Source organism: Anguilla rostrata, chromosome 18, assembly GCF_018555375.3.
Source record: "Anguilla rostrata isolate EN2019 chromosome 18, ASM1855537v3, whole genome shotgun sequence".
NCBI lineage: Eukaryota > Metazoa > Chordata > Actinopteri > Anguilliformes > Anguillidae > Anguilla > Anguilla rostrata.
The window spans coordinates 992,298-1,014,498 of NC_057950.1; the positions used below are offsets into that span (position 1 = coordinate 992,298).

Genomic DNA, 22,201 nt, shown 5'->3' on the forward strand with positions numbered 1-22,201 from the left:
TTTATTGATTAATTTTACTTTTATTTAGTCTTTATTTTCACTGCACTATGCAAAGCACTTTGAGCTGCGTCTCTGTATAAAAGGTGCTATACAAATAAAGCATTATTATCATTATTATTATTATTATTATTATTCAATTTACAAAATTTTTGTGCTAAATCTGGTACAACATCAAGAGACAAATTGTTTTCATTACTATATCAAAATGTTAGTTGATGAACAGACAATTGGTTGGTTGATAACATCTCAGGAATAGCACCGGACATTACTGGTTAGACTTTTGAATACAGGAGTACTGTTACAGAAGACAGGTTTGTATTCACTTCATTAGAATGGCAAATTTACTTTACCTTCCATTTAAATTTACCATTTACTTCATTAGAAACAGCTGCAGACATCCGGGAGACGCCTAGCTGAAATAGACACCAATGGGCTCAGCACAGAGAGCAGCTGCGAGAAAATTAAGTAAAGAAATCACACTAGTGTAGTAACATTACATTTTATAACCCCAAATTAAAGCATGTTCTGAAGAGCCGTTACCCAGTAAAACAGAAGGACGATGAGTGGCTTCACGCCTCGTCTTATGTGCTACGGCGACGTGATGCCCTTAACTCAGTATGCTTGACACAAGGGTAATGATTTTGTTTAGTACAGTCATCTAATACTTGGCCTTCATAATTGGTCATAGCTATGGCTATAACTAAGAAATCAGCAAAAGTCTTGTGGGCACTGCTCATAGGCTAAGCAATTTGTGCCTTTTAAAAATGGTTCATCCTTCTTTGGCAAATCCTTATTTTATTCAGTGAATATAATGTATCAGCATAACCTCGGTTTATTTCACGTTAAATCACTGTAGTTGTAGCAAATATACCGACCTGGGGCCTTTTTAAAATGTGGGCCTATATGTAGTTAATTGAGACCCATTTTTCATTTTCATGTCACATGTCATTTTGTGGATGTGAGAAGTAATGAAATCTTGGCTTTACTCAAATAGGCACACTTAAATTTATCATCCAGAACAATAAAAATATAGGCATTTCAGACAGTTAAGGGTTTAGGTTGAGTTTTAAACCTCTGCTGTTCCAAGTGTACACGCTTCCTCTGCCAGAGTACATTCATTCCTTCAGTAAGTGAACAGAGCCCTACATAGTCTTGTATTGTCTATGCATTTGGTCACGAATATATTTTATAGCAGTATATATATTTCAGTCCTCCAGAAACCCACATAATCACAATTAAGTTATCATACGTCATGTGTTTTTCTATAGTCCACTAGATGGAGACAAACTACAGCAACATTTAACGGCAGGCCAGCAGTGTAATCGACAGTGTAAAAGTCTAATTACTAATTTGATTATTAATAGGCTATTTTTTATTTTAAATACAAAATCCTGGATATCAATGACGGTTACTTTTCTAAGGTTGACTGTTTAAAGTCAAACACAATAATAATACTAATAATAATAATAATAATAATAATAATAACACAAGCAGCGCAACCTAGAGCTGTTCACGGGAAGGAAGTACCAGCAGTTTACCCTGTGAAAGCACACGGCTGCCTCACAATCTGATTGCATTATGATGCGTGCCAAGCGAACCTTAGCCTAGCTGAAAATGACCTCATCATGCTTTGAGCATGACTGGATAGACAAGTTGCTCGGCTGACTTTTAATGAACGCTGGACAAAATTGGTGACAGGTCAAATGGGGATTTTGAAAGCTTTTTTCAATCTGAAATCGGCCAGAAATGTATTAGACTACACAAGCCACACACACACACACATACTCTACTGTACGCACAGGCATAAGAGGAGTTGCAAAGCAGCATACACAGGACCGAATGAACACAGAACTGTACTGTTTTTATTCAGCAGATGAATGAATGAATAAATAAATAAATAATGGACGCTAGACATTATTACTAGGGAGCAGGATGGTGTGAACCTGATTTGGGTGTCAAATTAAACTCCTGGAGAACTGTACTGTTTCCATAAGCGAATTACTCATTCAGATAAATATTTGAACATTCAGTTGGTCATTTTTCATGAAACGTCTGTATATGTGCCACTGTGGGTCTTCAACATTAGTTATTCACACACTTCAGTGGCAGGTTGAACGAGCCAGGGAATGCTGGTGCTTTTATCTGTCCTGATAATAACAGTCGTGGTTTAGAGAAAAAGCGGAAAGACTGGGAGCACATCACTTCTAAACAGACAGGTGAAACGCACTGCCATAACAAGCGTCAACGCCGCCTCCCCGGTGTCTTTGAAACAATTTCTTCACAACGGGTCTCATTGCGACACACATCTGCAGCGATGAGTTGCTTTTTTGTTTTTCTTTCAAAAAACAGGTACTGTGTTAAATGCTAACAAGACCACAGGGAAGCCGCTGAAAGACTTCCACTCAGGTGACACAGCAGAACAGATGTCACACAATTACCAAGCTTCATTACGTCTGTTATGAACCACAGAAGAATATTTCTTTCATTAAAGTGGACATGCACAAAACTGTATGTATTAAAGAAATGCATTTAGGAAGCTATATGTAGTCTGCAGAAGGGTATCACAATTGCGCACACGCCAAATTAACATAAAAATGGCTAATAATAACAATTTATTAATCCATAGATAGTTTATGCCATTTAAACTCATTTTAGACGACTAAACCACTTCAACTCATAAAATAAATACTGGCAGGCAGGCCTCTCTTGGGAATAGGGTAGCCTACTGTAAGCCAAGCATGAAGTACAGTAGCAACCTAGTTCAGTATTTAAACTGTACAAGTACAACCACTTTAGTTATGGTAGTAGTTCTGAAAAATGCACCGTCCAGTAATACAGTTTAACAAAAATGCATCGGTGAAAATTAACGAACAAAAATTACTGGCCGGCCATAGGTACAGTAAGCCAAGTGTGACGTACAGCACTGACCTATACTGTATTTACGAGGTAAATTCCTCGAATGGCCAGCAGGGGGAAATCAAACTTTGCGGAGGAGAGGAAAGGCGGGTTTGGGTACCACTAGGCACCTCGTAGAAAAGATCTTAGATGAGGCTGCGCGCGCTTTTGCTTCGATCCTGTCTCAACAGGGGGAGCACCGTCTCAGACTGAGGGAGGTATCGTAAGGAGAAGCCCAGCACCCTCTTCTCATTAGGAACAGGGACCATGAAGACAGCAGATCAGAGATATCGCGCCGCGGATAGTTTTAGCATCCCAGTACGTTGAGCGGTAGCCACCCACAGAGGACTGGATGACGAGTCGGCATGGCAGGCGGACGGAGAGGACTTGTGGCCCCTCAGAACACTTTCCTAGAGAACATCGTCAGACGGTCTAACGGTAAGTAGCCTATCATGTATTGATATTATATCACTTAGCTTATATCAGGAGCGGTATGCACATTAATGAGTGACTAGTCGGTCCTATGTTGTCATAAGAGGATGGAACTTTGATGATTTAAACAAACAAACAAAAAAATACTAGCCTAAATAATCGGATCTTCGGGACGTCGACAAAAACGCCAAAATCCTTTGAGTGAAGCAACTGAAAAGAAAATAGATCAGAAACGAATAGAGTCTAATATAAACATTATAACTCATTAAATCATAATCGCATAGTGCATAAAAACGCTGAACATTGTCACTTTTGCGGCAACGCGTTCCAGGCACGAATAAAAATTGGGATGAAAAAAGTTATGTGAATCAACACAGACAATTCGCGTTTCATGCAGAGCTGGCGTAGCGTAGACTGGCCGCAGCAAACTGTATTTTCTTTCTCTCATATCTATAAAGATATGTATCTATATTTCAGTTTATTCTCAGCAACAATAAATCATGCGTAAATGGTTATACCACGACATTTCATGCATACTTATGGAGATTTATGTTTCTATTTTAATTGTCGGAAAAACCAATCCAATTTAAAAAATTTGATTGCATCTGAGATTACGATTTGAGGGGGAAAAATGAGCCTGCTCCTTTAATTCTTTATCATATGTTTAATATTCCAGAACAGAATTATTTCAACTAACAAGTAGGCTAACCCAACTTTAGTTCTGCATAATTAATGCTGACCTGGTTTGTAACTGCACACCGGATAAGATTAAAGGAATGTATAGCTGCATAACATCTTGAAGGAATTTTAATACCGACGGGTGGATCACGACACTTTCAGAAACCTAGAATCGTTATGCGAACCCTTTAAATGCCACTACACATTCATGCGGACGTATAAAGCCAGTCACGCACGTTTGTTTTCTGTATTTGCCTACGTTTCCATCCTAGTGCGGTGGTTTCAGGGCTAAGGAGACCATAAGTAGCTCTCTCATTCCCGGTTTGTTTAAACATCACAACACAAGCGCAGACCGCTAGTGCGGCAATTTCAACATGCACTGTCGCAGGGGCCGCTAGGCTATTAGGAAGATCATCAACGCAAGAAAAAAAAAAAAAAAACATTGCACAGTGTCCTGCAGTGGCTCGGCATTCCTATCTCATCGACTGGAGATATCACAGAGGCTTGATAATTGGTGTAGTCTATCGCAATCAGTCTCTGTGTTGGTGACCACACAGGCATTGTAGTTAAATAAGAGAAGGTAATGCACAATATTTAATCTTAACATCGCAGAAGAAAATGCAAGTGGAGAAAATACAAGTACTCAGCAATGCAATTTGATGGTTAAAAAGGCAGTTCTCTAATCCCCTACAATCCATTTAAAATGCGAAAACCTGTCAGAAAAGCAGCAAACTAAATGACTCGCACTGGCAGTTCAGCTGAGCTTGCCTGTAAACCTTAAGACTCGGACTGCACACATTGTGACCCAGGCTTTCCAAGAAAGCACTCCTCATGACACACCTCATTGTGAGGGATGAACGCGAGGCTTCCAGGAAGCCCTACACCTGGCGAGCGCATTACTCATAGGTCAGCAATGCGTCATCGTATCAAAGTCTGATATTTTCATGTTATAAATACGTGCCTTTTTGGTAATGTGCACAATGCCCCGAAGTCACTGTGGCATGGTTGGCTTGCTGTGGTTTTGTGTCATCAAGAGATGGCAATAATGTGTCCCGAGTGTCATGTCAATCAACAGCATGGTACCGTGGGAGTTGTAGTTTAGGCTCTTTTCCCGCCCCCCCTGCATGCTTGTAGAACCCCAGAGGACAGAACCTGTTGTTCTGTAGAGTCCTGCCTGGTTCTGTGAGCCTCCACTGCCTTTCCTGAACGAGAGACTCCAGAAATACTGAGACTGAGAAAACCCAATCGTGTCTCATCACAAAGGACTCGGTCTGCTTTTGCTGCACAGTAAACAGAGAGCTGCGTTCCCCTGCCCTCGGACACACGCTGGTGTTAAAATGCAGCCCCTGCCCCAGAACGCTGGTGTTTGCGGGACTGGCTCACCAGCTAGCTGCCCAGGTTTCCTGACACAGTTTTTCTGGTGATCAATTCATCTTTCGGTGGAGCAGGGGACGGCTGGGCCGATGGAGGTTTGCTTATAGTACACAGTAAAATGTCCAGTGTTAGCTCAACTGTAGCATAGTACATATGAGTCCAATTGGTACTACATGTACTCTATAAGAGTTGATTTAACATCAAACATTTTACTGTGTACATACGCATTGTTTGTTATCACGATTGTGACTTTAGAAAGTTATAAATGCACATTGTTGCCAAAAGAGCTGGTTAACTACACATAAAAACATATTTAGCTGCGAATGAATTTAGTCAGCACCCCCTTCTCCTGTTAGGCCATGCTGCAGCTGTATCAGCAGGTAGCGCTGCAGTTTGGGGTTCCTGTGAAGGCGCTGCTCTGGGATGGGCCTGGGCCCGGCCTTATAGTGAATCTGGACTGTTCAGTGTGGGTAGCGGCCAGTGGCCCTGCAGTGTGCTGATTGGCTATAGCATCGGCCAGAGGTGGGAGGGTCTCAGTCGGCTGGTACTGCAGTGGCTTATCACACACCTGTGACCAGCCAATCGAAATCAAGCCCACAAGTCCGCCTGTTCCACTGTGCATGAAGAGGCTTCCTCAGACTCCTGTCTGTGAGCTGTGTGTGAAGAGTCTTCCTCAGACTCCTGTCTGTGAGCCTGACCTGTGAGCTGTGTGTGAAGAGTCTTCCTCAGACTCTGTGTGAGCCTGATCTGTCTTGCAAACAGAAACAGGGTCTGACATCACACGCTTTGGAGGGGAGCACATGCATGAGTCGATGGCTCAGGTTCAGTGATATTCACGATCGAGATAAATAGCATAAATATGTACTCCAGTCTATATTTTGATTGGTTACACGTATTCGAGACCTTAAAGGAAAGGAACCGGGTTAGCAAAGGTACATTTAAACAGGCTCATAATACATTCCCACTCAGACAGATGGACTGCTCATTATTCTTGTCGTAAAGCGAGGCTTGTATCCTGCCACAGGTAATTTGATGAGGCGCTGCATAGGTGCCCAGCAGCCGCTGCTGAAGCGCTCATAACATCGTAATGAGAACTGCAGAGACTGCGCGCGTTTCATCTCTCTGTCAGGAGCCGCGAAGCCATCCTGCCTGGTCCTCCAGCCCCTATCCCATCTCCCATCTCTCATCTCCCCTCAGCAAAACTCCGCCAGCTCTGACAACACTCACTTTGTGATATCAACTGCGAAAAACTGTTGTTTTTGTATTAATGAGTACATGCTTTTTTTTTTTTACCGGAAATGTTTCCATTTTGGATGGTGTCAACCGCCTTCCTGAATTTTAAATTCTGCATTTTAACATCAATGTCTCTGTGTCTGTTCTGTGTGCAGTCTTTGCAGTCCATACCCCAAGCAGATACTGTGAAAAGTTGTGTGTAAAGTATATATATATATATATATATATATATATAAATATAGTATATTTCCCTTTTAGGTCTTGCACATATGAAATACAGCCTTACATGCAATGCGTGATAGGTAACAATTTGTTTTGAACAGAAATGTCTCTGGCTTTAACCATTTTTCTGCTTAACTTTCAGTTTGGACATTGTCACATAGGCAGACAGGTATACGCAACGTTCTAAAGTGACTTTCTGCTCCTCTTATATTCCTATCTCTCTAACTCTCTGTTAATGTGGTAATGTTCTATACCAATTTCTGTTAATTTACATCGTGCCGGATGAGGAAATTCTATGACAGAGAGACTGTCCCCCTTTCTTTTTCCCTACATCTCCTCAATCATATCTGTGGGCTTTATACTTATAAATAACATTTAATATTACATGTTAAAGGGCAATAACTGCATTTTGTGGGACCTTTGATATCGACCATTGACTAACTAATAATTACTAAAGCATTGAACCACTGTAAAATAACAAATGTTGGCATGGAACTTCCTACTTCCACAGTGTTTGTGTCCATCTCAGTAGTATTAGTGCTTGTCCACTGTGCGTTTAGCAGAAAGCCCTGCAGTTTTCTGTGTTTCACCTCTGAAATTCCTTTCTGTTTTCTATAATGTGTCAGATGTGCAAAGCACATTCCTATTGAAATGTTCCCGGGTTCAGCCAACTGCTGCAAGGCTAAGGTATGCTTATGGGCAGCTGTGTAAGCCTAGATCCAGCAGACAGTGGATGGCGACATTTTGTCCTCCTTGTCTTGTGTCTGCATGGCGTTTATTACTTGATTTACAATTACATTCACAAACTGCACCACTTGAGTGAATGAGGGTCAGTTAGGGGGTGGGGGGTGGGTCGGTGGAATAATAACACATTTTGGTGCGTGTGAAGTGTTTGTAGAATGAGTCACTGGACGAGGTTGTTTGTAGACCTGGAAAATTGACCGAGAGGCACTTGGAGAGGATAATACATAAACATAAATAAAAATAACTCCCGTGCACTGTTTCTCCTGCGGATTTCACTCCTTCACGACCACGGTGAAGAGTGGCAGCTTGTCAGTTGTTAGTCGCCTCTCAGATTGGCCGTGTGGGGGGGGGGGGGGGGGGGGGGGGTTATGTTCATGACCCAAAGGGTTGTGCAGTGTTTCCAGTGGTTGGGGGAGACAGCGTTGAAAACCCTCCCCCACAGACTGCCCCACAGGACCCCGTGCACTCTGGGAGTACATGTAGGGTCTGTGAGATGGACAGACAGCTCATTTACTCTCTATCTCTATAGCTCTGTCTGCACCTCTTTATCTATAGTTATACAAAAGCGCACATTTTTCCGGTCAATTTGCTGTCATTCTTATTCTGTTCAGTTCTACATTAGCCTACCGGTCATGTTAGGAATTCACATTTGAGTTTTCTAGTACAGTACGTTCATGAATGGCGACAGACGTTGGACCCATAAAACACCGTTACATCCCCATAACGTGCCAATTTCTGTTTCTCAGATTCAATGTGCACAGTTTCCTGTCATTTGCAGCTCTTCTGATGTGGACATAGATCATATACCTCAAAAAGTATAGTGCAGAAATTTCAGATGAGTGAATTCAATGAAAATCCAGAAAGAAAACTGATACGATCGCAGTATATATTAACAATATGTTCATGAAGTCTTCATAGAGAATGCATAACACTTTATGAGCTTGGTAGGACTACTTTATAACGCAGTAATATACGTAGTATAACGTATTACGCAGTAATGGGTAAATATGTTTTTGGTCCGCTGAGCTAGAGCAGTGTTTGGTACGTTATCATAGGTATGGTTATAATTTGTAGAGTGCTGTGTTGTCAGTTGTCATGACGCCCGGCAGTTGTTATAAGTCATTATAAAGTATTAATGCCATGCTTACGAACACCTTACACATTCCTTATGAAGGTCATGGGAAGTTATGCACTATTTACAGTGTGAACCAAACCTTCTGCTGTTATTTAATATAACCATGACTGTAGCCTTACTTACGTGGGTGAATTAGCAGTCACATACCTATGTATTGAAAAGGTACCCTATGAACTATTCATGGAATTATTTCATAGATCTTTGATTTCTGTGAGTGATCCTTTATAAGAGCTATGAGTCCATCATAAGTTACCAAACAGATGCTGATTCTAAGGTAGTGTTTGACGCAGTCAAGTTAAGGTCAGTTGTGAGAGGTGGCTTAGCACACCATGTGTCGATTTCCAGTTATTGCCATTAGAATTTATGAATGTTCATCTGGGGCTTATAAATGCGGTATATTACTGATTATGAGGGAGTTAAATAGCCATGAAGGACCATATAGAGGAGGCAGTACTAAATTAAATGTAGCTTGATTCTCAATATAGCATCCTTCAGTAAATGCACTGTTGCTTTTGCGGAAGGTTTTCTGCCTGGAAACAATGCCTTTCATCCCCTGCACACGTTGCTTGGGTGCTCTTCCTTTGGGCTGCTGTGGTCTCTCACTGGTGTCACCCTCGCTGCTCGCCGGTGTGACCACCAGGCGGAGTAGGCCGTGTTGTGGTGAGGGAAACCCAGCAGCATAAAGGCGGGTCTGTTAGACGCATGGCTGTCGATCCCGTTCCTTTCCGTTGCGTTTTTAATTTCCCCCTGACCCGCGCGCTCCCGTAGCGTAGCGCACTCACCCAGCGTTGAGCTGCAGGTGAAGTACGAGCCGTCAGTAAGTATCCGGAGGTGTGGCTGCTTCTAACACTCAAACGCTTTATGTGTCGTGGCTGTGGTCATGTGATGGTCATGTGATAACTGTGCTTTTTGTGACGTCCCACACCACCCTGTCTGTGCCCGGGACGGTAGTTACATGCGTAGCTCCTCTGTCTGTTTGTTTTCTCTCCCCCCCCCGACAGACACCAATTTCGTCCTGGGAAACGCTCAGATTGTGGACTGGCCCATTGTGTACAGCAATGACGGGTTCTGCAAGCTGTCGGGGTACCATCGAGCGGAGGTCATGCAGAAGAGCAGCACCTGCAGGTATGCTGTTTGGTTGGCGAAGCACCGTGGCAAGAACGCAAAACTCGGAACTCACGCTCAAAATTCGCGCTCGGAACTCACGCTCAAAACTCACACCATGTTAACTGCACCACGTTCGTCTCGCGACGGGGAACCTGAGCGCGTTCCAAACCTGAGCGCGTTCCAAACCGCCCAATCACCGCTCTGAGTTAACGACGTGGCGGCGGGGGAGGGGGTGGGGGTTCATCGTCGTCACGGAGATGCACGCTTGCTGATCTGGAGACAATGCCGGCCCCAAAATTTAGTGCCCGGGAATGCTTGAGAGAACAGCATCTACCAATGCAAGCAATTTTCAACAAAAGAGCCTTCAGCGTTAATCTCTCAGTGCAGCTCGGTCCTGACTCAGCCTGCGATGGACACGATAGAGAGAGAGGTGTGCAGCCCGCAAAACGGACAGGAAATGCACTTCGCTTTCATCCGAAAGGATCTTTTTTTTTTTTAATGTGCGTTTGTTGTCGTGCTGCATGCACTATCTTTAGTGGTTCTGCCGAACACCCCATCAGTCGCCCACTGAAGCTGTTATATGGCTTCTGTTCATCTGTTTTGAATGAGCCTGTGTGACAGCACATCCTGTCTCTTACACATTCAGACCACGGGACTAATGTTCCCATTTCCTTAAAGGTGTGAACAGAACGGCGTTCAGGAGAGTTCAGGTAGTGTACACGGTCTCAATTACAGCAGACAACCTGAAATTCACACTCACACAATTAACTGAGCATTCTTCTATTAATTAACTGAATTCAGTTCATTTCCTGAACTTGCCTGACTCGAAATGGAGTAGACCCTACTGCTGATAACCAAATTAAAAGGCAGCTTTCATTTTTAAAGCTGCATTTGATCATTTGAATTTGAATCAAACTGGGAGGCACTGTGAGCCACGCTCATCCTCAGAGGTGCACGTCACGATAATAAATAAAAAAAACAAAAGATGGATTTCGACAGCGCGCGTGTTTTTTTATAAAAGCGCTGGATGTAAGAAACATGCGCGCAAACTGAGTTGCTGTTGCAGCTTGGTAAAAACCCCTCAGTCCCCCGAGGGAAGAAGCCGTTTGATGCTACACCTGTCAGCGTGACAAGCCTTCCTCAGAGCAAGCAGCTGCTCTGTGATTCTGAAGTGCAGTCTCACCCCTGACAATGCAGCTCTGAGGCAGAGGGGATTGTGGGACTGCAGACAATAATTTATTGACAGCAGTAAAAAACCTGCCGAGCGGCCCGTTGGTTGTCTGTCACTGTTTATTTTCTCCCTGCTCTGTCAGGGATCCCCTCCGCCAACCTGGAGCCCCAGACACACCACCCCGCCCCTCTGAACTGACTAAATGAGTACTGTACCCTATCGGATGTGTTCTGTAGTTGTTCCAGTGACCTTCGGTATGCGCTTACTGTACGTCGCTTTGGATAAAAGCATCTGCCAAATAAATGTAATGTAATGTAATGTAGCTGCATATTACACATCCTTTCATTTGGCCTTTCTACTTTACCTGCTAGTTTAATACCTCTGCTGGAGTGGAAGATGTGCAGAAGTGTAGGTGCACACAGCGCCTCCTTAATGGCCTGAGAAGAGAGCGCTGGGACTGGGGCCCTCAACGGCACTGCCAGCCAATCAGCATGCGCCCTCAACGGCACTGCCAGCCAATCAGCATGTGCCGTATCACGCCGGCGACCCCGGTGACCCCGCAGGTCTTACCGGGGCCCTTGAGTCGTTCCGGGGAGCTGAAAACCCGCCATTTGATTGCCGGGTCCACTACCGGAAAAACCTGTGATTTCAGTCATTTGCTCTATTCCCCGGAAATATGTTCCCGCAAAGATGGTGCATTATGACCAAGAAACGTGCCATTAGACTGCTCCTGAGAGTGCTGAATGTAATGCCAGCAAAAGACGAAAAGAAAAATTGCAGGGATACCGCCCAGCAGTTAAGTGTCCAGAACAGAAAATCATCAGACTCTTGCCAACGATACTTATCAGTGACTATGTTTACACGCACACTATTTTGATCTTATTCAGAAAACTCAAGTATTCCGGTTAAGATAAGGCCACGTAAACACCGTGTCCCAAAAAGGAAAACCCTGTCGAGCCCTTATTCTGAATATTCAAAATCTGAATGAGACAGGTTACATATGCCTCTAATAATCCACAAAGGAAAAGGATGCAAACACCTTATTCCCCATACTGTATGTTGACCAGACCAGGGCCAAATATGAATTTGAACAACAACAAAAAACATCACTTTCATCGCTGGTGCAATTTGCTGTCAGAAACCTGCAGGAATTTTACTAGAAGGTTGCAGGTAAACCCTGATTGAGATTCTTATTAGTATTTCATAGGACAGGTTGCCACTGCATTCGAGTTTATCAGCCTCTGGATAAGTGGTCCAGGATACTCTGTGCCGTGTTCTGCAGCGAATGGATGTCACAGCGCTGATGCGTGCTCATCGTGTTTTCAGTTGTTTTTTAAACGATTGATTTCTGCCCTTTCAGCACCGTGCCCCGCGCGCCCCCGCGCTTCTCTCTCAGTCGGAGCATTTAAACGCGCTTTGAGTCCGGATCGGACATCGATAAGGCTAAAAGGTTATTTCCGCGTCGGTGCGTCGGCGCGGTCCGTCCCCGGCCGAGCTGAAACGGAGAGAAACGTACGGTCCGATCGGCGGCCGCTCAGGTCGGCACCGTCAAATTAACAAAGACCGGTTCTGCTCGCCGCTAACGCCCTTAGGTGTGTGTAAGAGATGCAGTTACGGGTTCTGGGGAGTAAAAGCTTGAGAGTAAAACCTTTGATGAATTTGCCTTCGTTATTTCAGTTGCCTGTCGGTATGACAGTTTATGTCTACTCCTTGACCGAATCGCAGAGAAAGATGTGCTGTTCATTGGTTTGCATAATAAACGCGTCACTTCCTGTGTTGTTTTTCAGCTTTATGTATGGAGAGCTTACGGACAAAGAAACAAGTGAGAAAGTACGGCTAACCTTTGAAAACTATGAGATGAACTCGTTTGAAATACTAATGTACAAGAAGAATCGTAAGTAACAGGCAGCAAAGTCTGTCACTTTTGAAATCTGTTCTATAACTTTCATGTGTCCTAATAGGGACAGTTTGCTTTATGTGATTTTAAAAAATATTATTTAATGTTTCTGATTGATTTAGATTCACTATCAGGTGTTTAGCACCCACACTTGTATCCAGAGAAAATATCAAAAATATCACTGCACACAAAACTCTTGAGCTCCAAATGAAAAAACACTAAAACTGAAATAATATTTTTTAAAACCCCATTAAGTAAACTGTCCTTTTGAGAAATTGTATGATGTTTCTCACTAACCTCCTGGGGAGAAAATAAATGTTGAAAAGTTAATAAAAATGGATCAAAAAAGGCGAACTGCAGTAATGATCAGGAGCGGGACTTTTTCAGTCCCTGATCTCTGCACTTGTGTTTGCATTGTAAATCGCTTTGGATTAGAGCATCTGCTAAAATAAAGTACACAATATTTAAACATTTTATAAACTAATTTCTCTACGTACTGATAAAAGACAACCGTCTCTTAAGACTCAATCTCCCTTTCTTACTTTCTCAGGAACGCCAGTGTGGTTCTTTGTGAAAATCGCTCCGATTCGCAATGAGCAGGACAAGGTGGTGTTGTTCCTCTGCACGTTCAGTGACATCACAGCCTTCAAGCAGCCGATCGAAGACGATTCGTCTAAAGGTTGGTGTGATCTGCAACCTCCCAGTGGTGTGTGGGGCCAGCTAGTCCTGGGAGAACGAGGTGTCACAAAATCCAAAAATAGTCCGACCTACTGTACCGCAAACTATTAGTGACGTGCTGATTTATCAACCAATCATTGTGCTTTTCTGTGGAGAGCACAAATATTTTGATTGGTTCAAACAAATCAATGATTGTAGTTCCAACCGTTATGAGGTTCATTCTCAAAGGGATTATGTGCTGTTTTATCAGCCTCTGAGTTAATGTGAATGTCTGTGTGTGCCTGTGTGTGTGTGTGTGCGTGTGCGCGCGTGCGTGTGTGTGTGTGTGTGTATGTGTGCCTGTGTGTGCGTGTGCGCGTGTGTGTGTGTGTGTGTGGGTGTGTGTGTGCGTGTGTGTGTATGTGTGTGTGTGTGTGTGTGTATGTGTGTGTGCCTGTGGGTGTGTGTGCGCGTGCGCGTGTGTGGGTGCGTGTGTGCGTGTGTGTGCGTGTGCGCGTGTGTCTTCTCTCTCAAGGCTGGGGGAAGTTTGCTCGTTTGACCCGCGCACTGACCAGCAGCCGAGGAGTCCTGCAGCAGCTGCAGCCGACCGTCCACAAGGGAGAGAACGTCCACAAGCACTCCCGCCTGGCTGAGGTACTACATTACCCAGACATCCACCATGAATCTAACCAACTACATTACCCAGACCTCTATCATATACCTAACCAACTACATTACCTCTGTCAAAAACCAAGCCAACTGCATTACCCAGACCCCAACTGTACATCTAATAAACTACATTATCCGGACCCCAACCGTACACCTAAACAACTACATTACTCAAACCCTTACTGTAAATCTAAACAACTACATTACCCAGACCTCTGCCATACACCTAACCAAATATATTACCCAGACCTACACTGTGAACATAAACAACTACATTACCCAGGGCTCTACCGTAAACCTAAACAACTAAATTACCTAGATCTCTATCATGAACCAAGAGAACTACATTAGCCAGACCTCTACCATAAACTTAAACCTGTTATCCCTGTATAAATTCCCTGCACTTCCCACTTCCTATTCCTGGCCGGCCCCAGTACCGTGCTAAAGGTAGCGTAATGCTAACGGCACAGTTATTTCTGTGTCTGTTCAGCGCTACGCTGTATGACAACACAGAGAAGGTTCGCTGAAAGGCATTGCCATTAATTAGCTGTTTTTCATCTGCAATTTCTAGAGGGCATTGCACACAAACAACAAGGGATTACTGCATTCATTTAATCCCAAACAACTGAGCACCATGTTATTTACAGCAGAGCCAGCGATTAATGAAGCGAAAGCAGAAATCTGTGCAAGGACAGGTGTGAGGATGAAGCGGAGAGGAGGAACAGAGCCCAACGCGGCCCGTAAGCCAACAAAACGAGGAGGAAAAACTATTTGGGGGAAAAGGGCTCCTGGGTGCCCTCTCTCATTACCCCCCACCCCCGATGAAGCGTTTGGCTCCAGGATCATGTGTCACTGTCCCGAGTATTTCAGTCTGATTACTTATTTTACAAGCGATTTACTGCCCCCTTCAGACCCGATGGTGTTAAATAAGCAGTATTAATGGTCTCATTACAGCTAGTTTTAAGGAGCGGAGAGTGCGTGTTGGTATTTGCCGGTGGAGGGAAGCAGGGTGCGGGACATGACTGCAGGCACTGATCTAAATGTTCCTGCTCCGTCACCCTGGAGCAGTGGGCGTGTAGTGCAGGGGACAGAGAGCCGGGCTTCTATACTCCACAGCTGCAGTCGGGGTTCCAGGCGAATTATAACGGCCAGCTGAAGAGAGGTCCCTCGTTAGCCATCCAGCATAAGTATCCATCACGCTCACTCCCCCACTCCCCCCCCCCCATGCAGGTGCTGCAGCTGGGCTCGGACATCCTCCCCCAGTACAAGCAGGAGACGCCAAAGACGCCCCCCCACATCATCCTCCACTACTGCACCTTCAAGACCACCTGGGACTGGGTCATCCTCATCCTCACCTTCTACACGGCCATCATGGTGCCCTACAACGTGTCCTTCAAGACCAAGCAGAACAACGTCACCTGGCTGGTGGTGGACAGCATCGTGGACGTCATCTTCCTGGTGGACATCGTGCTCAACTTCCACACCACCTTCGTGGGCCCTGCTGGGGAGGTCATCTCTGACCCCAAACTCATCCGCATGAACTACCTGAAGACCTGGTTCGTCATCGACCTGCTGTCCTGCCTGCCCTACGACGTCATCAACGCCTTCGAGAACGTGGACGAGGTCAGTTCCCTCCGGCTCTTTGTCTCATGGCCTCAGTGTCCCTTAAAGAAATGTCTTCCACTCCTTGGTAGCCAGCACATACTTCCTGTTAAAGACAGAATAGCCTTGTGCTATTGTGCTATGGGAATTGGCCATGAACTGAAGAGGTTGCAGGCTTAATTCCGAGGTGCAGCACAGCCATTGTACCCCTGAGCAAATCACATGGCCTGGCTGGCTTCAGTAACAATCCAGCTCAGTAAACAGACTGTATGTAGGAAATGTAAGCTGTATAAGTTGTTCTGGGTAAAAGCTGAACATCGGCAAAATGAATAAACGTAAACCCAACGACGACCAACCTCATTTACCCTCCAAGCTGCTGGCTTCCCAGCCGCTGTGTATCTGTGAAGCTAAGCTCACACGCGGCTTAATTTTCCAGCCGCCCGGCCTCGCGTTTGAAGGCTCACAAATCCTTTCTCTAGCTCTGTCATTGATGAACGTTTAAATACGGAACACATTCTTTTCTCACAGAAATTTCTCGCAGACTGTGAACGTCCCCTGGGGGGGACTTCAGGTCCTCTGAGGGAAGGGGAAGATCTGAGCCGAGCTGTTTGTGGAGATAATGAGCGGATGAAGGGGGTCCTTCTCTGAGCCTGTGGGTTCCTGCAGCCTCCCCCACAAAGCTGCAGGTTTAAGTCCGTTTATGCTGGAGAGTTCGGCCAAGACTGTCTAAGCACTGCCGTAAATGCGCTTAAATGATTTAGACATCATTTCTAAACATTTGGGTTGAGGGTATGAAGGATGAAAAATTCATATTTAAAAGAACCGGTAAGACGGGACTATAATTTACGTGGATGCATAAAAAAATACAAGACAAGTGGCATCAGTGAATAAGAATAGATTCAAATTTAATGAAGGTAAAGAGGTGAGGATGGATCAGGAATAGCCATGGTGCTGGGAAGCACGTGTGGGGAGTCTGTAGCTGATGATGGTGTGAGTGTGCGGTATTAAGAGGATGTGAGCTCTGCAGTGTGGGGTATTAAGGGCATGTGAGCTCTGTAGTGTGGGGTATTAAGGGCATGTGAGCTCTGTAGTGTGGGGTATTAAGGGCATGTGAGCTCTGTAGTGTGGGGTATTAAGGGCATGTGAGCTCTGTAGTGTGGGGTATTAAGGGCATGTGAGCTCTGTAGTGTGGGGTATTAAGGGCATGTGAGCTCTGTAGTGTGCGGTATTAAGGGCATGTGAGCTCTGTAGTGTGGGGTATTAAGAGCATGTGAGCTCTGTAGTGTGCGGTATTAAGGGCATGTGAGCTCTGTAGTGTGGGGTATTAAGAGCATGTGAGCTCTGTAGTGTGGCGTATTAAGGCATGTGAGCTCTGTAGTGTGGGTATTAAGAGGCATGTGAGCTCTGTAGTTGTTGGGGTATTAAGGGCATGTGAGCTCTGTAGTGTGCGGTATTAAGGGCATGTGAGCTTTGTAGTGTGGGGTATTAAGGGCATGTGAGCTCTGTAGTGTACGGTATTAAGGACATGTGAGCTCTGTACTGGGAGCCCATTGGTTAGACTTCACTGCCCTCGATCAGGAGTCCTCTCCACAGCTGATGTCAGGCTTGTTCTGATCACTGTCTCCGCCCCTTTGCTTAGCCAATAAGCAGGTGTTTGAGACACAGGTGCCGGGGTCCCCCAGGTTGGGCCCATAATCCAGTTTGGCCTGAACCCAGGGGAGGAGCTTTGCTGTGTGTTCATCAGGTGTCTTTTCAGCCATTTTATTTATTTATTTACCTTTTACAGGCGCTCTTCCCGATTAGTCTTATGCTTAACTCTAAACCCTGGGCGGCTCGCCAAGGAGCACTGAAACGCAACGCTGGTTTGTTGTGGGAGGCGGGGGGGGGGGGGAGCCCAGAGAGAAAACTAAGCATCTTCTCTTTTTTCTTCTTCCTCAACACGAGGTTTCTGTGTGTATAAACTGACATCTGCTCTAATTGTGTACTCAGGGATTCACGGTTTTTTGCCAATTAAATGAGCTCTCAATGTGGAACCTGCAAGCCTGTTAACAGGGCACGGGACTCCAAATCTAAATGTCTGGGGGTGCAGTTTGCCCTCCTTTCTAATTCGAGCCCTAAGGACCGCCGACCTGTGCTTTTCTGGCACAGTATGGAGACCCTGCTTTAGTCACGGATTAACAAGCATTACTGTGAGCGTTACTGTGAGAATTACTGTGAGCATTACTGTGAGCGTTACTGTGAGCGTTACTGTGAGAATTACTGTGAGCATTACTGTGGGTGTTACAGTGACCATTACTGTGAGCATTACTGTGACCATTACTGTGAGCGTTACTGTGAGCATTACAGTGAGCGTTACTGTGAGCATTACAGTGAGAATTACTGTGAGCATTACTGTGAGTGTTACAGTGAGCATTACTGTGGCCATTACTGTGAGCGTTACAGTGAGCGTTACTGTGAGCGTTACAGATAGCATTATTGTGAGCGTTACTGTGAGCATTACTGTGAGTGTTACAGATAGCGTTATTGTGAGTGTTACTGTGAGCGTTACTGTGAGCATTACTGTGAGCGTTACTGTGAGCATTACAGAGAGCATTATTGTGAGCGTTACTGTGAGCATTACAATGAGCTGCTGCAGGTGCAGCATCAGGAAGACAACAAGGACATTTACTGGAAATTAATAAGCACACATCAGACGATCTAAGACTACAAGTACATTCAGTTGGATGCTATTACTGTCTTTTGATTTGACTGCATTGATTCAGTGCCTATGGATAAATTCCCAGAGCTGCCGATGGATCCAAAAATATCTCTGGCACGACTCTCATTCTGCCTCTGAATATAATTAGGGAGGCCCAGGGGTAGTTTGTGTTTGTGTGTGTCTGTCTGTGTGCCTGTGCGAGTGTGTGTGCGTGTGTGTGTGTGTGTGTGTGTGTGTATGCGTGTGTGCGTACGTGTGTTGAAAGCTTGTTAAAAAAACAGCACCATACTTTTGTATCATGAAAAATGCATAATATTCCACAGTTTTGTAACAAAGACTTTTCAGTAGAACTAAGTGAATATGAATGTTGACTTATTGCACATAAAACAGCTTGTGTGTCAGATTCAGACTCAGCCAACCACATTGGCTATCTCTGTGAAACATTGTCTCTCTGTGTGAAACATCGTCTCTCTGTGAAACATTGTCTCTCTCTCTCTGTGAAAAATAATCTCCCTCTCTGAAACATCGTCTCTCTCTCTCTGTGAAAAATCATCTCTCTCTGTGAAACATCGTCTCTCTCTCTCTGTGAAACATTGTCTCTCTCTCCCTGAGAAACTTTGTCTCTCTCTCTGTGAAACGCCGTCTATCTCTGTGAAACATTCTCTCCCTCTCTCTGTGAAACATCGTCTGTCTCTCTCTGTGAAACATTGTCTCTCTCTGTGAAACATATCTCTCTCTCTGTGAAACATTGTCTCTCTCTGTGAAAATATCATACCCGTTTCTGTGATTGATTGAACAATTCTCTCAAACCAAGGAAGGTTTTCCCACCGCTGAGATCAGTGTGATATTTTAAAGATCCCAGTGAAATCAATACACTGCGTTTTCCATGCACTTCAGATATGGCCTTGTGCAGGTACACCGTAGCTTCAAGACTAATCAATTTAATCAGTCCTTAACGGCTAAAAACGTTGCAGTGTTACACTGAAAATCAATCTCAAAAGACTGGTTGAATTACAAATAAAGCCTTTCAGCATTTGTCTCAATTGAGATAGTCTTCTCAAGAATGTCCTGCATGTTTTTACATAATACATTTTAATAGGCTCCACCACTCAACTCTTTGTGCTTTGAGAAATGACCCTTTAGTGCACCGTTCTTCACAGACGTACTTAATGCTGTATCTCTACTCCGTTTTAAGATTTAATGAGGTAGATGAAATGGTGAAATTATGAAATTAAATAAGACACGGTCCCTGCTGGGATTTTGGTCCATATTTAGTCAACGAGTTAACTACATTCAGAAGCTGAAAAGCTCAGTATCAGAATCAACAATATGCAAAATTCTTGCAAAAACGTACACTTAATGGACCCTGGTCGGAATTTGAAATCAGCTGTGTACTACTCAATCTTAAAGTAAAGTTATGCCAGAATACATTCCTTTACTTTAGTTTGCTTTATTGAGGTAGCCCAGATAGCACTGTACACTAAAAAAATGAAATTTGTAAGAGTTAAGAGATTTGTACTGTTGGACAAATCTTTCTGGTTTTCAATGAAGGACAACACACAAGGGAGACCTGAAATGTGTTAAACAGACAGGTCAAAACAAGGTAAACAGATATTTCAGAAAATATGTCTCTAATCAAAAATGTAAAACAGTACTAGTTTATGCAGAATGACTTTGGAGAGTGATTTGTATATCCAATGAGACGCGTACCCTGGGGTATGCACTCACAGAGTTATGACTGGAACGAGGAAGCCTGAAAACTCCAGCTCCAATTAGACACACATGATAAATGACTCAAGAAAGAATTATTCTGATAAATGTAACCCCAGTAAATGTCCAACTGTATAAATGGAAGCTGTTGTACCGAAAAAATAAAATAAAATAAAATACAAGCTGTGTAAATCATCCCGGATGTGTTCCTGCCTTTTAACCATGCAAAACTAATTATGGTCTGGAGGCCAACTTTAGTATCTTATTTTAGAGAGCCTTTGAAATAAAAATAAAAAAACATTATATGCATTTACAAAAAAAGAAAAGAATAAAATACACCAGTGTCCTCTGAGCTGATCTGAGTCCAGCGTCTGGATGCAGTCTGGCTCTGTACGAAGAGCTCAGTCTGCTGAGCTTTGAGACCAGTGCATCCGAAATCTCACCCCCAGCCCCATCCCCCCAATCTTCCCATTCAGCGGGGGGGGGAAACTAGCCAGGAAAGTAAGCCCTTAAGGCCCCCCCCCACCCCCCCCTCCTCACCAGAGTACAGCTTACTACTGTAAACGAGGGGCCATCTCCGCTGCTCCAGCATGAGGCAGCGAAGCCCATCCGGGGGCGGGTGACAGATTTATGAGAGTTCACAGTGACCCACGGTCATCTTAGTGTTTGTGTTTGTGTTGGCCGGAGTGGGAAGTCGGGGGGGGGGGTGGCTGTGTCTGACACAAACGGACGCAATGCCAGCAGCGAAGTTCACAGACCCAGGTGACGCTTTGTCACTGTTAGAGCTGCCGCGACAGGTGACACGCTGCCGATGTTACAGTATCTTAAAAACATGTGATTGGCTGCCAGGTCCGCCCCCCCCCTCGCCCCCCCTGGGGATTCTTGGCACCGTTTCCGATATCAAACGACTGAAGAGTGCAAACAGAGGATTTAATATCTGATATTGGATAAGATGGATATTAGCAGTGTTGGAGGGCTAAGTCAGCTGCAGGTCTCAAACCACAGGAAACATACAAATGAGCTCATAGGGCTGATAACCGAGCCCCCCCTCCTCCCGCCCTCCCCTCCCCTCCTCCCGCCCTCCCCTCCCCTCCCCCAGCCAAGAGAACTAATCACACTCTTATTCAAGCTCCGCAGATATTATAGGCCAACCAGATTCTCAGCTCCGCATTGTTAACATCAAATGTTCTGTCTACCGTCTGTTCATGCCAAAAAATAAAAAACGAATTCTAAAAATTCAAATTTGATGCTCATTCTCAGTACTTTAAGGGGTGTGATCAAGTACAGTGCAGTTTGATTGGACGGATGGAAGCACTGGAAACAGCTGTTAACCAATCAGAACCCCCGATACATCAGGAAAAGCAAGGACTGAAAGAACATAAGGATCATGTATTAACTCATGCCTCTGAACTTGGCTGTACGTAATGTACAGTAGGCCTACCCTTCATTTACATTTGGGTGTTTTAGCCCAGTCAAATGAAATTCTGCTGACAAAGCAAACGCACAATGTTAATGTGTCAACGTGCTGTTCATTGTTAAAAGTGGGCTGCTGCTCCAGGTCATGTGACCATTCATTCACCGCGTTCATTGTCACTGTGTTATTGGCTTTGCATAAGAGCATCAGAGGGTATCCCGAGAACAGGCCCATCGGTCCCATCTAAAGCTCACGTTCACCAGCAGATTAAACAAACCTGTTTGCTTTGGCAAACACAGCGCAGTGTCACGCCAGTAAACCATGTCTCATCTCTCAATCTGATCCCCAAAGCTGTGGCAGACACCCCCCTACTGAGGGCTTTAAGGGATTGCTCACTTTCTGCGGCTGATGTCGCTAAACTTTAAGTGTTTTTGGTTGTTTTTTGTGTGACAAAGGATATTTCAGATACTCACAGAAGTTTCTGAAGACCTGCCAGCTTCATAATGTCAAGAATTGGGGTATTCATACGTTTGTGATCTCAGGCAAGAAAACACACTTCAGAT

The 22,201-nt window shown here is 44.5% G+C and overlaps 1 protein-coding gene across 2 annotated transcripts in view; it reads left to right on the forward strand.

The window, feature by feature from the left end:
• The first annotated feature begins 3,068 nt into the window (after positions 1-3,068).
• The window catches only part of kcnh1a (potassium voltage-gated channel, subfamily H (eag-related), member 1a), a 102,476-nt gene continuing 83,343 nt past the window's right edge, over positions 3,069-22,201 (forward strand). The window contains exons 1-7 of one of the 2 annotated variants that reach the window (XM_064317802.1): positions 3,069-3,333; positions 6,977-7,003; positions 9,715-9,838; positions 12,779-12,885; positions 13,439-13,567; positions 14,081-14,199; positions 15,445-15,837. In XM_064317802.1, coding sequence (XP_064173872.1) covers positions 3,261-3,333; positions 6,977-7,003; positions 9,715-9,838; positions 12,779-12,885; positions 13,439-13,567; positions 14,081-14,199; positions 15,445-15,837 — 972 coding nt within the window. In that variant the 5' untranslated portion in view covers positions 3,069-3,260. The remainder of the gene's footprint in view (positions 3,334-6,976; positions 7,004-9,714; positions 9,839-12,778; positions 12,886-13,438; positions 13,568-14,080; positions 14,200-15,444; positions 15,838-22,201) is intronic. The other variant, XM_064317803.1, reaches the window with a different exon arrangement.